The sequence below is a fragment of the Pinus tabuliformis genome, chromosome 2_2 (assembly GCF_031772625.1).
Source record: "Pinus tabuliformis cultivar Carrire ecotype Pingquan chromosome 2_2, CPIR1, whole genome shotgun sequence".
Lineage (NCBI taxonomy): Eukaryota > Viridiplantae > Streptophyta > Pinopsida > Pinales > Pinaceae > Pinus > Pinus tabuliformis.
This window is the reverse complement of record NC_142300.1, coordinates 1,155,144,591-1,155,169,209: the sequence shown is the minus strand read 5'-3', so window position 1 is coordinate 1,155,169,209 and position 24,619 is coordinate 1,155,144,591. Positions and strand designations below refer to the sequence as shown.

General features: G+C 39.2%; 1 protein-coding gene across 4 annotated transcripts in view; it reads right to left on the bottom strand.

Moving 5' to 3' along the window:
* LOC149197491 (uncharacterized) overlaps positions 1 to 24,619 on the bottom strand; it is a 400,746-nt gene that overhangs the window by 357,866 nt on the left and 18,261 nt on the right. For all 4 annotated transcript variants that reach the window (XM_089405857.1, XM_089405856.1, XM_089405859.1 and 1 more), the window contains exon 5: positions 21,181 to 21,260. In XM_089405857.1, coding sequence (XP_089261983.1) covers positions 21,181 to 21,260 — 80 coding nt within the window. The remainder of the gene's footprint in view (positions 1 to 21,180; positions 21,261 to 24,619) is intronic.

The window sequence follows — 24,619 nt, the reverse complement described above, 5'->3', positions numbered from 1 at the left end:
CAAGTACCGGATTCGGGTACGGGTTCTTCCTAGACGAACCCAGAAGAACCGGGTTCTTCAAAAAAAAAAATTGGGTTCTTTTCCTTTAATGGATTCTTGGGTTCTTGGGTTCTTTGGGTGCTTGGGTTCTTGGGTTCTTCGGGTTCTTCGGGTTGGGTTCTTCATAAGAAAACTACATTAAAAATTTAATTTTCAAATAATTTTTTTTTATTGAAATTTAAAAAATAACTTATAACAAAGGTAAAACTTATAACAAAACCTAAAAAACCCTAAATCAATTCTTGTCAATCAATTTGGAATGAAACATTCTTCCACAGTCCTTACCATCAAAACCTGTGTTGCACGGGTACCCGCACCCGGTTTTTTAAGTTTTTTACAAGTCTTGTTTTTTAAGAATTCTTGTAAATCAATTTGGAATGAAACATTCATTCCCGAGCCAAATAACCATCAAATTATAAACTGTAAATGCACACATACAAGTTCAGACATTTTCGGTCAAATAGAAAGTAGGATTGAGACCAGCGATAAGCTGTAATCAGCTGATGCTGTTAAATGGCGAAGGGCTATTTTGGACAATGGCTAAATTAAGTATCAAAATCTGCCAATTTTTCACAGCATTCTGATAACATCATGTTAAGATTAAAACTAGGAAAATATGTCTAAATCATATATGGTCTCTACAAACTTGTACACCAAGTAATCTCTAAAAACTGCGAAGATGTTTTATGTTTAGATAATTAATATTCAGGCAGAGCTTCGCACTCAAAGACAAACTATCCCTCAAGCCATCAGATGGTTGTTGTGCATTTTATTGGGAAACAAAGACTGATAAGCGTGTTTTGTGGAAGGGTAAGGCTGCCACTGTTTTTGGGATTGCTTTACCACAGAGCACACCATGCATGGGGCAGGTGGATGATTAGACATCAAGAAAATTCTAGACCACTATCAGGTTGAGAAGAATCTCCTATGAAAAAATTGTGTTTTTATATGGGAGAGACTAAACATTCAAAGCAAAGTTACAAGCTCAAGCTCCAGCCAGAATGAGCAATTTCAATAAGGAGAGAAGTTGTCTTGAAATTAGAGCAGGAGGCAAAAATGCTAACACTCCTTGGCTGTGTAGGAGGAAGGGTCTGTACGACCACAGCCTGATTCATTGATAGGTATCCTTGCAAATGAACCTAAGTTGCATAGTTATTTTAAAGCCTGTGTGTGACAAAATCTGTCCCAAGTTTCACCAAAATAGCTGAGTCTAGCATTTATCCTAGTATGTATTTTGAATTTTCAGTTTTAGTAGTAGCCTTGAGCTCTCTCACATAGCTGTCACAGTGTCATGGTTACACGGAAAAGATTCAAAAGAACAGTTTTTTGGGGATAAATTTTGAAATTTCAATGTCAATATTGAATGTTCAATGATGTGCATGTTTAAATGATTATCATTAAAGTTTTCTTGTTTAAAGTTGAAAAAATATACAAATTCAAATTTCATATATATTATTAATTATAAATTTATAATTTATAAAATATAATTATTAAAATTTAATATTATTATATTACCCGACGAACCCACGCACCCTGTTTCCAAAAATGCCGTCCCCGTCCCCGTCCCCGTCCCCACACCCACGTTTCCTGGCAACATAGTGAATGGGTTATCTGATATACAGATAGAAGGTTGCAGAATAAGGTTGGAACACATAATACATCATTAAACTGACCATTGTCTAGATGAACAGTTCCAGTCCCTACAACACTAAGAGATCTATCATCACCAGCATATATATTTTTGGTGTTACAATCATTTAAAGAAGAAAACATGGCTTTGTTTTTGGCCATGTGATAAGAAGCTCCAGAATCAATGAGCCACTCATGAGAATGAGAAGAAGAAGATACATTTAGTGCATAGCCAGACCGAGGTGCTTGACAACCACATGTAGAAAGTGCCATTCCTGAAGATGAAGTTGAAGTTGAAGATTGCTCCAAATGGATGTTATGTTTCTTCATCGCTGCTTCCAAGGCTTCCATCTTCTTAAAGCATTTGGATTCTAAGTGGCCATCTCGATTACAAAAGTTGCAATGTCTATCAGTCTTCTTCCATTTGTTTTTATTTGTCTTATCATTTTGTTGAAACGATTTTTCATTTTGAGGCTGAGATTGCTTAGGACCCTTGTTTGGTTTAGGACTATTCTTTTTAGGATATGACTTCTTAGGATTCTTTGAATTTGGTTGCTGTTGGGCGGCTAACGCTTTCTTGGAAGAGTTTCCAAGATTAAGAAGACCAAGGTGTAAGAGTTTTTCTTGTTCTCTTATTAAAGAATCACAAAAAGAGTCAAAGGAAGGGGACTTGTAGTCTGTTCCTTGAGAAATGAAGGCTTCTCTTGTAGAATGGAAGGTGGAAACAAACACAGAGTAGGCTGGTCCCAACTTAGTAAGAATGGAATAGATAAGGTTACTATCTTCTTTCTTAACTTTAACACCTTCCAAGAGATATCTAAGGGTCTTGAACTTGGACAAGAAATCTTCAATGCAAGAAAAATTATTAGGGTCCAATGTAAGCAACTCATTTTCAAGTTGATGGGCTCTAAGTTCATTTTTAATCCCAAAAACTTTATTGATTTTTTTCATTGCTTCATCATGAGTATCAAGTTCTGCAATATGGAATCTAAGATTTGGAGAAATAGACATCCCTATCAATCCACGTGCTTGATCTTGCCTATTTTCCCATTTAGCAGCCTTATCTTCATCCTTTGGTTTCTTTTCTTGGCCTAAGGATATTCTGTAGAGACCTTTACTTCTAAGTAAATCCTCAATGTAGGACAACCATTGGAAGTAGTTGGTGCTGTCAAGGGTAACTTGGTATTGACTCTCCATTTCAACGGAAACTGAAGCTAAAGATGTTGAAACTAAGTGTTCCAATGGATAGATCTCGAAAAATTAGGCTGGTTTAAAAAAAACTGCTCCGAAAACGGCTTCCAAATGAAGAAGTTATGGCTTTTTGAAAAAAAGTTGTTGAAGATGCCGACGAAGTGCGGGAATGTGCGGAAATGAAAAATCCGCCCTCACAAAAAGGAGATTTGAACCCAAGACCTCTACTCTCTTAAAATAGCTTTGAACCAATTGAGCTATACAAAAAATTTGAGAGAGAGGGGGGGGGTTGATGCTTTGGGTTGCGTGCTTGCTTTGAGAAAGCTCTTTTTCCCTACAAAACAAAAAACACAAAACCCAACACGAACATGCAAAGAAAACGAACCTTACGGCTCGAAGTTAGCTTTAGCCGAAAAACTAAATATTTTCAAAAATGAACCTTGCGGCTCAAAGTTAGCTTTAGCCGGAAACTAAATATTTTTTCAATGTTTTTGATTTTCCGAGATCACACTAAGGCGCAGGGAAAAGAGCATACGCATGAGAGAAATCCTTCCTTTCTGTTTCTGATTTGCCCAGATCGCACAGAGTCGCAGGGTAAAGAGCATACGCAGAAATGAAAGGTATAGATCCGGTAATAAAAAAGGCTAAATAAACAGAAACCGAAATAAACAGAGAGAAAATAACTGTAAACTACAAATAAACCATAGTTTTAAAAACCGTTCCGGTCTAACCGGTTACCGGTCTAACCGGTTACCGGTCTAACCGGCCGGTTGGAGGCCTGGCCGGTCCGAACCGGCCCTTCTAACCCGGTTTGTAGCCTTATGTGCCCAAAAACAGGCCCTAACCGGTCAAAACCGGCCGGTTTAGGGCGAAACCGGCCGGTTTGTAGCAAACCGGCCGGTTCCGTCCTAAACCGGCCGGTTTATGGACAGCCCGCCAATTAACACAAAAAGTGCAGCGGTTTTTGGTTTTAGGGGTCGTTTAGGGGTTTTGGGGGGCAGGGAAAGGTATTTTCCCTCCAAAAACACCCTCACACTTGCTATAAGTGACCCCTCTCACTCTCATTTGTCTCACACAACTGATTTGGAGTGTTTGTGAGTGTTTGTGAGTTTGTTTGTGAGCTTGGAGAGTGTGGAGTTTTTGCTGAAGTAGTCATCTTGTAGTTGGAGTTGGAGCTATTTTGGAGATAGTGTGTAGCTGTCAGTGGAGTTGCCATCTTCAAGAGGAGGCTAAGGGAGCTAGTTTGCATTTCCAGGTAAGGATTTGCACTTGATAATTCCTCATTTGAGTCTGCTGTCCATGAATTTTTTTTTTGTGTTATAAACTTCTCACTTCTATGATCTACCATCCAGGTAGTCATCATGCCTCCAAAAGCCGAAGATACTGCATGGGCTCATTGTGATATGATTGATGGCAAAATGATCTGCAAATATTGCCAAAAATCCATTCAAGGAGGGGGTATTAACAGGTTCAAGCAACACTTGGCTGGGATAGGAGGCCATGTAAAGCCATGTGGAGCACCAAATGAAATAATAGGGCATATTAGGGCAGAATACCTTCAGAAGTTTCAGACTCAAGTCACTGAACCAATAGAGAAGTTTGTGGCTACACAGTTTGGGAGTCGAGACTCAACCAACTGAGTTTGATCATGATGACTGAGACTCATGAGAAGTTTCAACTTCAAGTGATAATGTTGATCACTATTATAGTATTACTATTATCATATATGTAGAGTCTAGATTGAAGTCTTGTAGTAGGCCACTGGCCCCATAGTTTGTAGGCTTTATTTTTGCACTCTAGTGGCCATTTAGAGCCTCATTGCTTATGTATTTTGTCGATGATATGTATTGCACTCGGTGCCATTTTGATATATTCACCTTTAAGGCTTTACATGGTATATCAATGAGCAATCTTTGCATATTTTGTCTCTATTGGCTTGGAATCATGGTTTTAAATCTTAAAAATAGTTTTTTTCATTAAAAAATAATTATTTAATGTATTTTTCTAAAACCGGTTCGTTTAGACCAAACCAGTCCCGGTTAGACCGGTTCCGGTCGGTAAACCGGTTCATTAGGTGGATCGGTCCGGTCACCGGTTCCGGTTTTAAAAACACTGAAATAAACACTGTACACCTCCAGATCTTAAAAATGACGCAGTTAGGGCTATCGGAAACCTTTTCGCGTGAAACGAAAGGGGTTCCTCACTGGAACAGATGCTCCCAACACAACAAAGCAGTCCTCTCGGCCCGAAAGCAGTCAGAAACAGTAGATCTAGGAAACGGCAGTCGGATGCAATTCTGCCGGCTTCAGATTTGGATCACCAACGGATGCAGCCCTCAAATAGCTCTGATACCATGTAGGAATTTACAGGGTAAGTTCCTCAGACAGAACACCAAAGGACACCGCTCACAACCAGATCGCAGATCAATACACCAGTATTTTTGACGTGGTTAAAACCCTCAAAGAGGGAAACAGTCCACGGCCTGAGCCAACGCGGCCACTTCAGGCAATTTATTAATAAAAGAATGAAAATTTACATAAGCTTCTCTCATAGACGGATTACCCTACAAATGACCCTCCATGCGCTTTAAATAGAAATCATGGACCAATCGGGTGTCAAGCCACGGATCAAGTGTCGGTAATACCGAGGAGAGAATGAACTGTCGGATCACTACATATCGTGACCGTCGGATTGTAAGTTACAAAATGTACAAGGTAAAGAAACACACTTTACCTAACTCTATACTAGACCAAGTTGTACTTAACTATTTCCTATGTGTCGGAATATCCTAACAATAACTAGGTGCTAAGCTATAGCTAGACAGCTTGTTGCAGGTGCATTCAGACAAGGTGTTAGGACGAAAAATGTTTCAATTGAACTACAAGGTGGGTCCAAGGACATACATAATAGTATAGGACATCCACATGAGCTAATGCTAGGGCCAACAAGCACAAATCAAGCTAGAGCATTTCAACGCAAGCTAGAACCTCAATCCACATCAACAACTAAAATTCGTTTGCAAGTGAACTAGGAGTAAAAGAAGATGAAGGTCAAGATAGGGGAAAATAGACTATGGAAACTAACCCTAGATGGCATACTACTGCGCTAGCTCCCATAGTCACAAATTTACATAGCTCTTAGCAATGAGTAACGAGTTGACTCAACCCAATTGAAGGTGTTGGCTCACTCGACCATAGTCCAACTCCCAATCGCAAAGGGTTAACATAGCTCTCATATTGAGAAAACATAGTGGAGCAGTCAAAAGATCCACTCCTCTTACTATTTTCGATTTTGATGTTGTGTATTCATTACCATGCCCATGGAACATCCAAGGTAATGTAAACTTTAAAGGGAGAGTGAAATTTGAAGGATAGAAAAAAATGTTACCTTATTGAATGTGCAATAAGAACAGTACTAGAATGCATGACCATCCATGAATTTCCAGTGTTGCACCCTCTTTTGATGCATATTTATGTAAGCAGCAAAGGGCAATCCAGGTATAACCAAGGTAGAGGGTTTCACTACCAACCTATAGGGAAAAGTTAGATTAATAAAGAAAAAAGGAGGTAGAAGAAAATGCCCTTTATAATAAACGGAGTAAAGCTAAGAAAGATAATAAATATAGAAGCAATGGCACCAAAGGAAAAAGGCATTACTACTATGGGGAAACATGACATAATGCCTAGGATGACAAAACCCAATGTGCTAATATACTCAAGGATAAAGTAAAATTGAATTAGAATTGCATTATAGTACAAAATTTAGACAATGACGATGATTGTCTTTTTTGATAAATATGCAGCAACTCAACTTCCAAACAAGGGGCACTCAGGGAGCATGCCTAGTTAATTGATTAGCTAGGGGAGTCTTATTAGAGTCTACTTTCAAAGAAAAGGTTTATGTCAATGTGCATGTAATAATTTTTCAAGGGGAATTCGATGAAAGTCCAACTTCAAAGGGAGAATTATGCTAGTTAGATGGAGTGCTGACAAAAGTCCCAAACACTAGAGTTACATTTCATTGCATTAGTTAGCTAGCGGAGTCATATCATAGTCTAACTTCAAAGAAAGTGGTTTATGTCAATCTGCATGTAATAAATTTTCAAGGGGAATTAGATGGACCTCCACCTCCAAAGGGAGGATTATGCTAGTTAGACGGAGCAACAAGAAAAGTCCCAAATGTTGGAGTTACATTGCATTGTTGAAGAAAAGAAAAAAAATGTGTAATACAAATTTTGTAATGATACTTTAGGTGTTGAATCAAATTCTTATCAAAAGTATTGGTTTGTAAAATGCAGTGTCCTCTATCAAGGGGGTATGTTGGGATAAGTAACACTCAATAATATATATTAATAAGTGGCTAGTGATAAATGTCATATTTGTTAAGAGACCAATTATGTTTATATAGATATATATATATATTACCATGGTGAATCCATAAGTCATTGGAGTAATTTGGGCGAGGCCCAAGATCAAACCTAGTGGCTAACACTATAACCAAGAGTATATCCAACAACCCGTAAGCCAGATATGCCAAGAATTTATGACTTACCAAGAGCTGAGACTCCACAAAGCTGGGGGAGCCTACTCTTTGAGTCTTATCACAATGGTCCAAAGATGTCCCCCATTGGTATTTGAAACTAGGTGGAGGGGATAACATCCCATTGTGCAAACCACTCGATTATCCCACGCGGAGACCAATTAGGTTAATATATATAATTTTAGGTCGTAACCTAGCTGAACACCAAATTGATGTATGGGACCCCCTTGCTTGTGGGACAAAGGATCCCCTCTGTGCATCAATTTGACTGGTTAGTCTACATTGTTGTACATACCCTACCCGCATTGAATCTGAATCTATGACCACCAAGGAGGAAATACATGTTCTTAACTATCAAGCCCACTCAGGAAATAGGGATTACAAATTATTAGGTAGAGCAACGACCCAAATTACAAATAAAAGGATGTACTCATGCTATATGTGTGCCTCCAACATTAATGAATAACATAATTCTTCTTAATATCTCTCTAATGTAGGGGAAGCAAGAGCAGGGGGGTGATATTTCATCCCATGAATCAATTGGAATATAAATATGCATGGGGATTAGAACAAGAAACCAATAATGTCACCAAAGCCTACCCTATTTTTCAAGGGATTAATAGTGTTGTGAAAATGAATACTCAAGAAATCATTGTGATATGATATTCCCTCCTTATCATATCAAGGATACTAAAAAAAACTCTACCCCAGGATGTAAGATTCGCTCAGACAATTACAAGAATTCTCAAGATTTTGATCCATATTCCAAGATCTCACTTGTATCATGTGTTGAGAGTAAATAAGTCCAAAGCTAGTGAAAAAGCTAATCGTGGGGCTTTTCTACCTAAGGGAAACCTTGAGTGGGATGGTCAGCTCATATGCAATCCCCCCCTCTAAATTTATTTCATGGCATTTTTAAAAAGGTGGCATTGAGATCCTCTCTATGCGTGTATCATGGATATAGAACGCACACACAAGTGCCCTTCCCTGGAGTCTACACCTGGAAGTTTCGTTGTAATTAACAAAAGGCAATTTACAATCATATTCAGGCAAGGTATGTATCTTACCATCCCCCATCCTTTAGGAAGGATAAGCCAACACATTGAATCAATGTTGATCGTGGAGAATCTGACCTATTGGTTTCTCAAGGAGAGAGAGTTTGCGTATTATGCGACGAGCAGTCTCAATTACATAACTATGTAGAAGGACGATAGTGCAGAGGGGCATGATATGGTAAAGTGGTGGTGCCTAATGAAGAGTTATAGTTGGCCAAGTGGAGTCTGCTTATCATGCGATGAGCAGTCTCAATTACATAACTATGCAAAAGGAAGATAGTACAAAGGGGCATGATATGGTAAAGTGGTGGTGCCTAATGAAGAGTTATAGTTGGCCAAGTGGAGTCTGCTTATTATGCGATGAGCAGTCTCAATTACATAACTATGCAGAAGGAAGATAGTACAAAGGGGCATGATATGGTAAAGTGGTGGTGCCTAATGAAGAGTTACAACCATAGTTTTGAAAATCAAAACCGATGACCAGACCAGTCCACCTAATAAATCAGGTTTCAAACCGGAATAGGTCAAATCGAGACTCGTCAGATCTCAATAAACCGGTTTTTAAAAAAAAATATTAAATAATTAATTTTTAATGAAAAAATTTATTTTTAAGATTTAAAACCATGATTCCAAGCCAATAGAGACAAAATATGCAAATTTTACTCATCTATATACCAAGTTAAGGTGAATATATCAAAATGGCACCGAGTACAATTCATATCATCGACAAAATACATAAGCAATGAGGCTTTAAATGGCCTATAAAGTCCAAAAACAATGCTACAAGCTAAGAGGCCATTGGCCTACTACAAGACTACAAGTATACACATGATCAATCATCAAATTCATCACCACTACTAGACACAAGATTGTTAGAAAATCAAAAAGGCAGTAAAGATTTTCTTGTTCTTGATAATTACTTGTGATATTTCTTATTATTACGATTCTTTATATCTTCTTTCTTTAGTTCATCAAGCAATTACCAAAAGCAGCCGCACATAAAATAATAGACACCAGATGTAGGCACATGCAGGGCAAAACCCCCGCGAGGGGAAAACCCAGTCAAGATAATTCTTCCTTTCAATAGCATTCTTTGAGACTCTTCACCCTAGACCAAGACTAGACCATTCCTCCACAGCATCCCAGAATTTCAACCTCTTCCTAGCAACTTTGACTATGCAGCAACTTACAGCAACTAGCATCTTTCGGCAACACTGAAACTTTGAAGATGTCGATCTCCCAATCTAGGACACGAAACAGAGAGAGAGAGAGACACACACACACACACACACCAAAATTTTGATTTTCCTTGTCTCCTTAGACTTCCCCAAACTTGCATTCACTTCGGCTTCCCAGCAATAGACTTCGCACCTTTTCCCAACTACAAGAGAACTTCGCACTTCTACCCAGCAACAAGAGATTTCCGCACTTCTTCCCAGCTACAAGAGAATTTGAACTTGATGATAGAATGATGCTCCAAATGAATTTGATGACCTTCCTTTTATAGGCTTCTTGTGGGGTCGTATAGGGTCCTTAGGCCGAGTTGATCTTCCCTTAGGCCGACATGGTGTGGAGGTTACATAATTCATAACTGACTCAATACTTAACCTTTTTACATGATTCAAAAGCCCGAGAAGAGTCTCTTTAAATGTACAATAACTTTATAGACTCAAAATAAATCCTAGAAGTCCTCAATGGGGACTTTGACCTAAAACATGGTGACCCAAGCATGAAACCCATGCTTTAATAAATCACAATAATAATAATTATTATTATTTTCTTTATTCCAAGTACATTATTGAAGACCGAACATAGTTACATTCTCCAACAAGAATCATCATCAGGAGCTACATAGAAATCATCTGGTTCAGAGTCTGAGGATGCCTCAGCCTCGTCTGCAACCTCAGTAGTAACACTGCCACCAATAACAATAGAAGTGGACCTAATGGAAGCACGAGTTGGTCGGGTTGCACGACTAGTGCCTTCCATTAGTTGTTTGCTAGATAACCCAATTCGCCCTAGAGGCCCCTCGAATCCCGAATCCAGTGAATCCGACACGATTCGGTCCGGATTCGTGTCCAAATCATATGACACGTCGTGTCCTTTTCTGACTTGTCGAATCCCAGGTCGTGTCACAATTTTCAAAAGCGAGTCCTGATTTTGGGAATCGTGTCATGTTTCCAGGACTCGCTAAGCTCAGCGCGGGTATGAAAAGGGCGTGTTTGCTCATTAATATTTTCATTTGGCAAGTGATTTGTGCTGTTGCAGCAGGGAGTATAGCATTCAGCAAGGAGAATCGACCACCGGTCCACCAGGTAAGTGCATTTGCAGCATTTCTGATCTCACTGTTCAGTGTTTGTAGAATGCAATTTCTTCCATAAACTAATGAATGGGGTGGTGAACCATTAAAATTTAACGGTTTACATTATGGCCCCTCGTGCTGTCCATCAGTTCACCAACTCAAAATGAATTCCAAACTCAATCTTTAAATTGTATCTCGTCATCAGTATATCCCAGAACAGTGGACTGTATAGCAAAATGGTCTCCATGCCTCGCTATGCCTTGTAACATTTCCTTAAATAAATCAAGACAGGCCTTCGATGCCATCATTGACCGCTCAATGCTAATTAAATGCACTTGCCTGTATCAATGACTGAACAATGACTTGACTTGGTAAAAGTTTAAAACCCGGTGTTCATATCCATTCAAACTACACATTGCCAAGAAGTGCGCTCATTATGTTTGATACCAGACTTCAGATAACTAACCTATGCGGCTATGCCTGAATTTTGAAAGTGAAAGGTTAATCCGGTGCCATGCTTTTGAAAGTTAACCTGCATGAAACATGCCAGACTGTTCTGAACCTGAATAGCTACCAATTTATAATAGTATGGACCCTGCGGTTGTTATGAATGGGGTCGATTTGTAATGAAATTCAAATAACTTTATATCTGGACAGTGGAATCTATTTAATTATGTGTATTGTAACCTTGAATTTCTCATAATACTCTGGCAACCTTGAATTTCCAAAAGACATGCTAAAACTGTCTCTATTCTAAGACTGGCATTTCACCTCCATTTTTTTGCATTTTTTACAGCAGTTTGTATATGATTTTTTATTTACAAATTTGTGCATGCTTTGTTCATTTTTTTTACAGGTAACAGTGTTCATGGCTCAATCAAAGGCAGCAGTTAGGGGGCAAAGGAAGGGCAAGAATGTCATGGGTAGAGATGCCCCTCCTCCCCCAATATCATCAGAGTCTGCTGCAAGTAATGTTGAGGGAAGAGGACTTAAAGACAATGATAAATATCCATTGTGGAAATATGTCACAAGAGAGGATGGGCCGGACAATAAGGGAAAGGGAGGAGGCAATGTGCAATGGAAATGCAACTTTTGTTTACCGTGTGAAATCACATTTGTTGGCTTTACCTGGTTGTGGGATTGGATCTTGTAGAGCTATTACTTCACAAAAGAGAAAAGAATTGGAAAAGGAGGCCAATGTTGGTATGGAACATGTGGCACTGGCTTCAAAATCAAAAAAATCCAAGAATGAAGACCCCCTTACATTTGTGAGGAAAGCCACCACCAAATTTCCATTTGAGAGTTCTACTTCTACTGGGGGACAAGCATCAAAAAGAAGAGCGCTTGGTCCAATGGACAAGATTTTCCAAAAAGAGAGACGAGAAGAGCTTGATCTCACCATTGCCTTCTTCTTCTATCAAAACTTCATATCATTTAATGTTGCAGGTTCACCTTTATTTGTTGAAATGTGCCGAGATCTAACTCAAGGGCCTCCAGCAGGGTATGTGCCTCTGGGTCAGAGAAGCTGAGAACCACATTGTTGACGAAGGCAAAAAAAGAGGTGCAAAAAATGCTTGAGCCTATTGTAGCATCATGGCCAACATCTAGGGTTAGCATTTTTTCTGATGGATGGACAGATCCAGCACGACACCCAATCATCAACTTCATGGTGTCTTCCTTGAATGATCCAGTTTTCATGAAAGCAGTGGATACACTTGGCGAATATAAGGATGCACAATTTATGGGTGAGTTATTTATTAAAGTTGTTGAAGATTTAGGTGTTGATTCTTGTGTGCAAATCATTACAGATAATGCACCTGTTTGCAAGGCTGCTGGCATGATTGTGGAAGCTAAATATCCACAAGTGTTTTGGACACCTTGCATTGTCCATTCATTGAACTTAGCACTGAAATCCATTGCTTCTGATGTGCTTTGGATTGGAAGCATTATTGAGGATTCAAGACATATCCGTAACTTTGTGCAAAATCATACAAATGCCCTCACTATCTACAAGGAGTACAGCAATCTATCATTGTTGAAGATTGTTGATACACGGTTTGCATCTTCATTCATGATGTTGAAGAGGTTGAGGGAGGTCAAGACCGCTCTTGGGTCCATGGTTATTTCTGAGTTTTGGTCTTTTTGGAGAAAGACAGATTAGGCAGCCTCTAAAAGAGTGAAGGACACAGTGCTAGATGATGCTTGGTGGGAGAGGGTAGATCTAATTATTCGGATCATGGACCCTATCATTTCTTTGCTTCGAGTTGTAGATACAGACAAACCCATCCTAGGAGAGGTTTATGAGGGATGGGATTCCATGATTGAGTCTGTGAGGAGCATTATTCTACAGAGTGAGTGCCCTGAGTATGAGACATCACCAGAGGCCTTCTGCGATACCATACATGATATTCTTGTCAGCAGATGGGACAAGAATTGTACACCTTTACATTGTTTGGCTCACTCATTGAACCCCAAATACTACAGCCATGAGTGGTTGAATGGTGGACCTTCCCGCAGATTCCCTCCTCACATGGATGGTGAAATCTCACAGGGGAGGAAAGAGGCATTCAGGCGGATTTATCAGGATAGTGCATTGCTTGCTGAGGTGGAGGATGCCTTTGCAGAGTTTTCCACTGGCAGTGGTCGATTTGGAGGTTATGATGTGATTAGAGACAGGGGGGCTAAGAAGCCCTATTCTTGGTGGGCAAATCATGGGGCAACAAGCCCTCCTCTTCAGCAGTTAGCCATAAGCTCCTCTCTCAGGTGACTTCATCCTCTTGTTGCGAGAGGAATTGGAGCACATATGGGAATTTGCATAATGTCAAGAAGAGCAGGCTTGAGCAGTCCAGGGCGGAGACAATGGTGTATGTGCACACCAACCTTCATCTTATTTACAGGCAGAGGGAAGAGTGGTTGAGGGGAAAGACAAAGATGTGGGATGTCTTTCCTGATGATATGGGTCTGGACACCACTGTTGAGTTGGCATTGGCCAACATGGATCTCAATGATCCAGTGCTAGAGCCTGTTAGATTTGATGACTTAGAGGGGTCAACCTCCACACCCGCAGATGCAGAGGCAACTACGGATACAGGGGAGGAGGAGGATGCAGAGGAGAGCAGTCGGGACCATGATGATGAGGACAGTGATGCTGATTCTGATGTTGATTGATGCCTTGAGGCTTGTATACCTGTAGTTGTTTTATATTTTCTATTTCTATTTTCCATTGGCATTACACCAACACTACCTATGTAACACATTTTGATTTGATGACTTAATGAGAAAACTACAGTTGTCAATGTGTTTATCTTACTATCTTGTAGTTGTAAGTTGTCTTTCAATTATGATTCTATGAATTATGAATCATGATTTAAATTTTTAATAGATTTATCATTATGTGACCAGTACCACTGACATTTATTTGAATTTTGTATGTACTATGCATGCTAATAGCTATAGATGAAGATCTATGTTTGAAATCAATAAATTTGTATCATTAATTAAAATTTGTGTAAGAAATATCTAATTTTTAAATTTTAATATATATATATATATATATATATTAATAAAATAATATATAACGAATCCTAACGTGTCCTGTTCCGGGGGGTCAGCGTGTCTGAATCCGACACCACGAATCTCGAATCCTACGTGTCCTGAATCCCCGTGTCAAGTGACTTAGGTTGTTTGTCTTTTCTTGATGCAGTTATTAATCCTAGTTCTGATGGCACTACCAAATCTGCTTCATCCCCCCTAATGCCATGTCAATATCAAAATCAGCGTCAAACACAAGATCTTTAGTCTCCTCCACCCATTCTGATGTTGGATCAATATCGTCCAACACAATAGGATCTAGATCAGGTATTTTCATCATTTGGTTCTGACTTAGTCGAAGGTTGTATTGCACGAAGACGAGATCATTTAACCGTTTTTGTTCCAAACGATTTCTCTTCTTCGTGTGTATGCGCTCAAAAATAGACCAATTGCGCTCACAACCTGAAGCATAGCAAGTTTGGCTGAGGACCCTAATTGTAAACTTTTGCAATTGAGGACATTGGCCACCAAATGACTCCCACCAATGTGCTGCAAAGAAAAAGACATTAATTAGTAACATAGTTCATTTCATTACTTATTTACAAATTACAAGTATTTATAGATAATTTGAATTGTAAATTTGTAAACAATTTAACTTGAAAAGAAAAACAAATTGGAATTGCTTACCTGGTTGATCCACATCTCTTGCCATCTTTGCCAAGTTTTTGCCAAAGGTACCAGCTGCCATACTGAAAAGAGTAAGTTGTTTATGTATTTCCAATTGGTCTGCATGGATAGGGACCATTCACTCCAAACAATCAATCAATCCATCTCTGACCTACCCAACCTGCAGATCTCCTAGTCGAGCTTTATAATGATACTTTGAGTTCAAAAAATGCCCAATTGCATGTATAAAACGATGGAGTTGATTGTTCCATCTGTTATCAATGATCTACCATAAACAGCCATATTTAGCTAACCTATCCTTGTAAGTTGCCCGTATCTGCTCCTTTGTCTAATCCATAGCCTCATAAATGTATCCCATGGCCAAGTTTTCCCCATCCACCATCCTTAGCACCTTAACAATGGGCTCGCTAATTTTCACAAGCTTTGTAGAACTTTTCCAAAAATAATTGTCAAAAACTTTCTTTTTGGTGTCTTTGCCATCTTGTCTACGAGCCCACCGAGATTTAATCCAATCATCAGAAGAAACATTTTCTACAAGTTTTTTTGTTGAGAATTGAGACATTGCAACGTGAGGAAGTGAGTTGCAAATCTCGTAATTGCAGGCCTAACAAGCTCTTTTCTCCCAGTGTTTTTGCTCATTAGGCTCAATACCCATGAGTGGTTGTAGATGTATTTTGTAATGTACTTGGCATACTCTACAGTGTGTTTTACCCACTCCACTTTGCCTATGTCCTCAAGCATGAGGTCTATGCAATGTGCAGCACATGGAGTCCAAAATATGGTCTTATATTTGGACTCAAGCATCTTTCCAGCAAGAACATAGTTTGAGGCATTATCTGTGATGACCTGCACAACATTCTGCTCCCCCACTTCCTGAATAATCTCATCCAAAAGCTCAAATAGAAGGGTTGCATCCTTCACCTTATTAGATGCATCAACTGATCTCAAAAACATAGTTCCTTAAGGGCAAGAAACAAGGAAATTAATGATAGTGCGGTTCTTTCTATCAATCCATCCATCTAACATGATAGAACAACCTATTTTGAGCCATGACTATCTATACTCAGCCAAATACTCATCAATGTAAGAAATCTCTTTTTGCAAAAGAGCTCCCATCAAGTTATGCATAGTAGGGCCTTTGAAGCCCTTTCCTGCAGCTATAACAGAGTCCCACATAGCTTAGTAAGAAGGTGAGCGAGCAGCATTAAATGGGATATCTACATCATATCACCATCTAGCAATGTATTGATAAGAGTTTTATTTGCATTTTTTTTGCAATGTTCATCCAAAGTGGGTTGACGACTTGGCTAGGAGGAAGTGGGATAAGCAGAGGCAGTGGTGGCAAAGGATGAGAAATGTAGGAATTTACAGGGTAAGTTCCTCAGAAAGAATACCAAAAGGACACCGCTCACAACCAGATCACAGATCAATACACCAGTATTTTTGACGTGGTTAAAACCCTCAAAGAGGGAAACAGTCCACGGCCTGTCCCAACGTGGGTACTACAGGCAATTTATTAATCAAAGAATGAAAATTTACATAAGCTTCTCTCATGCACGGATTGCACGAACAATGACCCTCCATGCGCTTTAAATAGAACTCATGGACCAATCGGGTGTCAAGCCACGGATCAAGTGTCGGTAATACCGAGGAGAGAATGAACCGTCGGATCACTACATATCGTGACCGTCGGATTGTAAGTTACAAAATGTACAACGGTAAAGAAACACACTTTACCTAACTCTATACTAGACCAAGTTGAACTTAACTATTTCCTATGTGTCGGAATATCCTAACATCCCCCCTTAAGAACAACTTGGGATAAGATTGAAGGATTTACAAATATGACACAATAGGAGAAGGAAGGAGGCACTAGAGCCTATCCCCCCTTAGTGACAACTTCCTGAACTCCAAGCATATATCGAAGTTTAGTGAACTTCGCCTCTGTGAGAGCCTTTGTGAAGATGTCTGCAACCTGATCATCTGTTGAACAATATTGCACTTCAAGAACGTGGTCATGAATGAGCTTTCTGATGAAGTGCATGTGTAGTTCAGTGTGTTTGTTGCGCTGATGCTGGACTGGATCTTTGCATAGCTGAATGGCACTTTGATTATCACACCAAAGTGTGGTTGGATGTTGCTGCTCAAAGCCAAACTCTGACAGGATCTGACGAAGCCACAAGGCTTCCTTACTAGCTTCCACGGCACCACGATACTCTGCTTCTGCTGACGAAAGAGAAATGGCAGCCTGTTTCTTACAAGCCCATGTAATAGGTCCTGAACCAAGAGTGAAGACATAACCGGCAGTAGACTTCCGATCATCAGGGTCACCAACCCAATCAGAATCAGTGAAACCAACTAACAGAGGAGCTGCTTTGGCACTGTAATGAATCCCAAACTGTACTGTACCTCGAACATAACGAAGTATTCTTTTAGCTGCTTTCCAATGACTTTCACGGGGGTTTTGCATAAAACGAGCAACAAGGCCAACAGCAAAGGAAAGATCAGGACGAGTATGGGTTAAATACAAGACTTCTCCTGAAGTTGATGATACCATGTAGGAATTTACAAGGTAAGTTCCTCAGAAAGAATACCAAAAGGACACCGCTCACAACCAGATCACAGATCAATACACCAGTATTTTTGACGTGGTTAAAACCCTCAAAGAGGGAAACAGTCCACGGCCTGTCCCAACGTGGGTACTACAGGCAATTTATTAATCAAAGAATGAAAATTTACATAAGCTTCTCTCATGCACGGATTACCCGAACAATGACCCTCCATGCGCTTTAAATAGAACTCATGGACCAATCGAGTGTCAAGCCACGGATCAAGTGTCGGTAATACCGAGGAGAGAATGAACCGTCGGATCACTACATATCGTGACCGTCGGATTGTAAGTTACAAAATGTACAACGGTAAAGAAACACACTTTACCTAACTCTATACCTAACTCTATACTAGACCAAGTTGAACTTAACTATTTCCTATGTGTCGGAATATCCTAACAAGAAATAACTTTGGATGTTTGTTCTCTTTGTTCCTTTAGATTGTTGGCCAAGAGCAGGAGGAACATAGTGAAAGGGGTCATTGGTGGAAGGGATAGAAGAGGAGTCTTGAATCTCATAATCATCATACCCACTCTCTTTCATGGCTTGTAATAATTCCCTCTTCCTTGAAATTTCTTCTTGGATGGCCTTCTCCCTAGCCTTATTCTCCTCAAACTTTTCAAACTTGGCAAGGTATTCTGCCCTAACAGGACCTAACACTTCATTTGGTGCTTCACATGGCTTTACTTGGCCTCTTATCCCAGCCAAGTGTTGTTTCAATCTGAGAATACCCCCACCTCTAATAGATTTATCGCAAAATCTACATAGCATTTTTCCATAATCACATCACAATGAGCCCATGCAGTGTCCTTGGATTTTGGAGCCATGTTGGCTTGAAATAATTAAAATTTGCAAAGAAATCTGCCATTTAAAAAAAAATTGCAGCTAAGAAAAATGGAAAACCTAAGATAAATTTAGGAAAAAAAATGCATATGTAGCCTACAAAATTTGATAGCATAGAACTAGAGATTTGATAGCATAGAACACATAAAGAAAAATTAATACATGGACAACAATGAAATGAGGAATTTTTCAAGTAAAAATCTTTATCTGGAAATGCAAACTAGCTTCCTTAGCCTCCTCTTGAAGATGCCAACTGTTTAATGAGCAGTTAGTAGGAAATTCATGTGTTACTTCTCCCTATCAGTATTTCTCTGTTATATAATTGTCTTCTTCAATGTCTGAGAATGTTAGTTTATGAGATTGGATTTCTTTGATGCTCCTTTCTTAAAATTATCAGTCATTAATATGTGTTATTCTAGCCATTTATAAACTTTGTTTTCCTTCAGTCATCTTTCTTCTAAATCTCCCAAACAGTCAAAGGACTTGTGACTTTTAATGCTTTGTACAACCTGCTCATTGGAGTTGTGATCTCATTTGTTTAATCGCTGGACTCCATGGCCAATGGCTTTGAAGATCACCCAACCAATTTATCCCTAGACCTGAATCTGGCCACCTGAACTCAATTGCACAAAACCTTCTACTACAGTGATCATAGGGTAGTTGAGTTTTCACGGAGAGATCCCTCTCTGGGTTGAAGGGCCAGCTTAAACCTAAAAGAGGTTCTGAGGTTACCTTAGGGTCTTTCCCTGCAGCTGGGATTTTCCCTAAGTGATAACACCAACTCTACTAACAGCTCCAAACTATCTCCAAAATAGCTTCAACTCCAACTCCAAACCTCCAAGATGACTACTCCAGCAAAAACTCAACACTCTCCAAACTCCCAATCAAACTCACAAAATTCCAAATGAGATGTATGAGGCAAATGAGGGGGGTGAGCTCCTTTTAAAGGCTTGGAGAGGGTGTTTTTGGAGAGAAAAACCCCTTACTTTCCCTCCAAAACACCCAGAAAGCTTCCTAAATGACGCCATGTGGGTCCACTGCGACCTTAGCAATGAACCGGCTGGTTTGATCATAAACCGGCCAGTTCCGTCCTAAACTGGCCGGTTTGGACCGGTTTTGTGGTTTTTTGGCGAAATAGGCCCATAATCCGGATATTTTGTCCAGTTTGACTTGGTCACCCAATGAACTGACCGGTTTGCCTGGTTCAAGCCAGCCAGTTTTAAAACTATGGTTACAGTTGGCCGAATGAAGCAGATATTAAAGGACTGGACCTTGTCTCTGTGAGTGTAATTGTTTCTGCCTCTTGGCTATGGCATCTGCCTTGCAAAGGTAAACATTGTCTTCTCTGTTACGTATTCTACTGTGTCTGTGCATCACAATTTATTGCCAGCTGCCCTGAGGCGAACTGTTGTTATTTGCGTTGTTGGTTTTGCTGCTTTTGTTGGCCTGAGTTACTCCTGGGTTGCTGGTGGGTGTGGCGCACACATGGCCTTTTTGAATCATTTGGTTTGGCTCCTCTGTTTTATTATGAATAGAAATGAGCCCCTGATGGAACTCACAATGAGTTCCAAGCTCACATCAAGACATGAAATCTCTAGTCTGGAAAACTCAGTGGAATTCAAATTTAGGGTGCCTTACATGTGTAGTTTTCAGGGTTCTATCACCCTACTGTTACACATGCCGTATAAGCAATTATCTGTTGAAGCGAATATCTGTTCTGATAAACAATATCAGAAGCTCACATTCTACTCAAAACTTCAGTTCAACCATAACCAGGCAGATAGGAAAGAGGTCAAAATCGTGTAAGTCCCTCTGGTAAATGGCACAAACAGGCTCTCGAATCAGCAGTTGCAGGACACTACTGAAGAAGACAGCATATGATATGGTTTTGAATTTGTCTCTACCTTTCAATATATTGCTCTTTTTGTTTTCTAATAGACAGTTTTTGGAGATGCTACAGAATTTGTTGTGGCTTAATTAGAAACGAAAATGTAAAAAGGAAACTTTGGCTGACAGGAATGGTAGACTTTTTGAACCAGGAATCATGGAGAGTGTCTCTCCTGATATCAATGAAATGTAACTTCTGAGTTTAATACTCAGCCTTTTAATATAAAATCCTCGGCTATATATATATCTATATATATATATATATATATCTTTGCTTGTCTAGCACACTGAAGTGGTCTATATTTATTGTTGTCTGAGTACTATAAACTTGTTTATTTAGAAATATTTATTGTTTTAAACATTTTGGAATAAGTTGTTTATGGTATGAGAAACAACTCTATACATTTCCCACAGCCAACACACAACCTTTCCAACCTTATTTTCAACTTTTCGTATAAACTCAATTGCTGATGTGAAATGCATGCTATATCAAATAATAAAGAGTGGTTGCACAAGGAATCTAAAGAAATACAACAAATAAAAGGCATTTATCATATGAATAAGAAAAAAATACCATGTAATGCGAACCTTTCTATTTTTGGCACAAAACATCAATAATTGAAAATTAGTCAGCACAAGGACCAACATCAATAGCAATTCATGCAATTCAAACCAATGATATGATAATCAATTTTTAGGAAGAAAAGTTATATTCCCTATTGAAAGAAAAATAATTCTTTTCAACCATCTTTCAATAGCTTCAGAATAGAATCAGACAATGAACTCTTCCACCTTTTTCCTTGTTCCGACGGTATCTATTTTATTAGAATTTCAAATTTTTATAGATGATCACAATTAATGAACTTACAGTTGAGAGGGCTTTGAAGATGGAGAGCACCCAATCTCCATTACCATCAGCATGCTCCAAATTGCCATAATGTAAACTTGCTTTTTTGAAGGCACATAAGACAATGTTAGTACTATGGTGAGACATGGGAAAATAATTTATATTGAAATAACACAAAGCAATATATAAGTAGTGCCAACGTAGTAAACAACTTAATCACAAAATATTCAGAAAAACATTGTATAGAATACATTATTAACAACAAAAAATGAAAGGTGGTGTCATTTACTAATTTTATCGTCAAAGCCACCAATACATTTGTTGTGATAACATCTCAATGAACCAAACCCCAACAGAAGTCAAGAAAGCATCGGTACATATGGTTTTATGTGGTTTGTCCATACACAGAAACTCTGTTTAATAACAAACACAATTTACAAAGTAAAAAGTCTCACTGAAAGACTGGTGAAGAGGCATAAAAATACATGTATAGATAAATTCAAGGTTGCATGGAGACCTATCCCCTCCACTGAGGGACGTGACCTGTATTTCCCTATTCCTGGGGGGCTGAGGATTGTAGGGGAGAGTCACCATTTAGAAGTAGGTGACACCCACATCCATAGGTATTTTCCACCAAAAACCAGGAGGTTTGGGAGACATCCCTTGATGGTTTCAGGGACATTCAAATACTCCCAATCCAAATCAGTGCCAATTTGGCATGGAGTTCTCAAAAACGAATTCACTCGGTGGTTCAATATTCAAGCCATGACATATTATTTATTTCGTATGTGCCAAAATGCCATATAATATGGTTTTGTGTGGGGGATAATTGCAAGAACAATTTTTACTCCCATGTTTAATAAGTTGTACTCTATATAAACTCATTTTTTCAAGGTTCTAACATAATAGTCCTATTTTATCATAAGAGGCAAGGTGCTAATCATGCAAAGTAAGAAGTGAGTGAGATGGTATTTGTTATTCACAGGGATATGCATGTTCGAGGCAATTTCATGTCTGAGAAGATAACGGAATGAGCACCAGTAAGACATGCAAGGATTTGACAAAGACGTTATAGGTATATGGAAGGATGAGATCACACGTAGGAGTTTCACAATTTGGTTTTCAAAGATTAATTGTTTTTGGGTTCTAAAGGCCCAATTTCAAGCATAAGAGGAATAATACGTGAAAGGGCAAGGCGTAAAGCATTCTAATTACAAATATAGAGGTACTAACTCAATCTTTCGTCAATGATTATTAGTATCATTTCTTATCACCAATGACTAGCACACCGATTTTTGGGGCATGACTGATAACCTTAGCAGTGTTCTCTTCTAGCCTCAATCCCTGTCAAAGACAAACTTTGACGTAATATAATTGACTCCTATCCAATGAATGGCAATGCACCAAGAAGGAAGATCAAAGAATAGGTTATTGCAAACAAAATTGTTAAATTGACCAATGCAACACTCCATACAAACACTGGACTTAATCCTCGAAGGTCTGATTGCAAATATTTTTGTGATCCAAACAAATTTAGTGTGGGGATACCTAAGGGGCTAGAGTGATGTATTTAGGTCCACAATCACAGTGGAACCAATGGAATCAATTCAAAGCCCCTAAATTATAGACACACAATTTTTAAAATTTCCCCATCAACAAGTTGTTTTCTGCTGCATGTTTCATGAAAAGTACCAAGTGACATGTGAAATATGACCAAGCATTGGAAAGCTTATTGTATCTTCTACGCTCCACTTTTATGGGTTGACATTGCAAGAACAAGTGGGGAAGTTATGCATTTATGAAGCAGAAAAACTAAGGCAGTCCGCATGGGTTTAAATTAATTAGTTTTGAACTTCATCAGGTGACCTCTATCTATTTTTCGGCATCATGAACAAATCTAGGTGTTTCTTGTTATTTAATGACTTTACTCAACATAATTGCATCTTCTAAACTTAGCACAAGTGGTTATGAAGCTATGCGGAGGAGGTCACTCAAGTTGGAAACCAGCAATCCAGGGGAAGCATGTGAACCCAACAGCAGTCCAACCTTAGAGATATGCCTGAAGAAGCTTCAATGAACAGTTTTTGAGCATTGAACAAAAGTTGCTTGAGTTTCTAATCACTCTTTTCAACATGCAAAGTTGAATTATCCACCTCAAAGGCAAGCAAGCTGTCTAAGCCAGCAATTTGCCTCACGAAAATAAATCAGCCACCACAAAAGCCATCAAGCTCCCCAATGCAATGATTTGTCTAAACAAAGTAAATCAACCACCTCAGTGATCAGCCAACATTTCCAAACCAGTGATTTGCCTCAACAAACATAGGGACCAGTGGTTTACTATTCTGGGCCAAAATAATAGCTAAATTACTGTTTTTGATAAACGTTGTCTCAAGAAGCCACATCTGCAACCTTTAAGTGTTTGGTGACCTCCATCCCCAACCAATTGCTCCTTGACCCGTCAAGTCAACAATTGGCCGTGCTTGGACAAATCAATCACCTTGGGGTGCAGTGTGATTAATTTGTTGTTGTCATAGCAATAAACTGCTAAATTAATTTACAGTTAGAAGAATTAATTCCAATAGCTGCAATAGAATTTCAGTAGTGAAATTTTCACAATTTGGGCATTTAGTATGGATTATGGGTGTGACTTGGAAGAAGGATGGGTTTTGACAGTGATCTCGTTCTCTCACCTTAAATGGGGGGTTAATCTTCAATCCTAGTCTAGTGGGACCTCCCCTAATGGCCCAAAGGGTATAAAAGGGGCACTACTTAGGAAGCCTCGATTGAGATAACGTAGTTCCATCTATCCTTATGCCATACTTACCACTTTCTATCATACATTCAAGCCCTTATCTCACGTCCATTCTTTGGGTTCAGCTGACCATTGGTTCTCTAGGATTTGTCACCCATACATCCTCATACCTAGGTAGGATCCGGAACATTGCCCTGGGAGGTTGTGTTAAAATTGGTTGCTACGGGATGAATTTCCCCAAGGAGAAGCCCAGCAACCCTAAGGAGGAACCTCTCTTCTTCAAAAGAATTTTCAAAATGGTCAAAGGAAAATTGCTTCTTTGAGTTTGACAAGTCGGTCCAGTGAAGATGACATGTCGACCCCACATGTGTGAAATTAGCCCTCCTCAACCTCATATAAATAGGCCATCGTTGACCTCACTTGGAGACCATCCATAACATCAAAAGTGGTTCGTACATCTCTGAAATTGCAAGTTGACTTCACACGAGCAAAGGAGGAGAAGGATTTCTATTTTGGCCAAGTTGACTTTCTGTTTTGGGACTGCGTTGACCAGTGTTGACTCTATTTGACTTGGGCTTATTTGACTTGGGTTGACCAAATTTCTTTCTGTTTTGGGAGGCTGCATTGATTGAGGTTTTGACTAAGATTTTTTGGCCATGTTGACTAGGGTTGCCCACAGGGTTTACTACAGTGTAACTGCAGATCTGA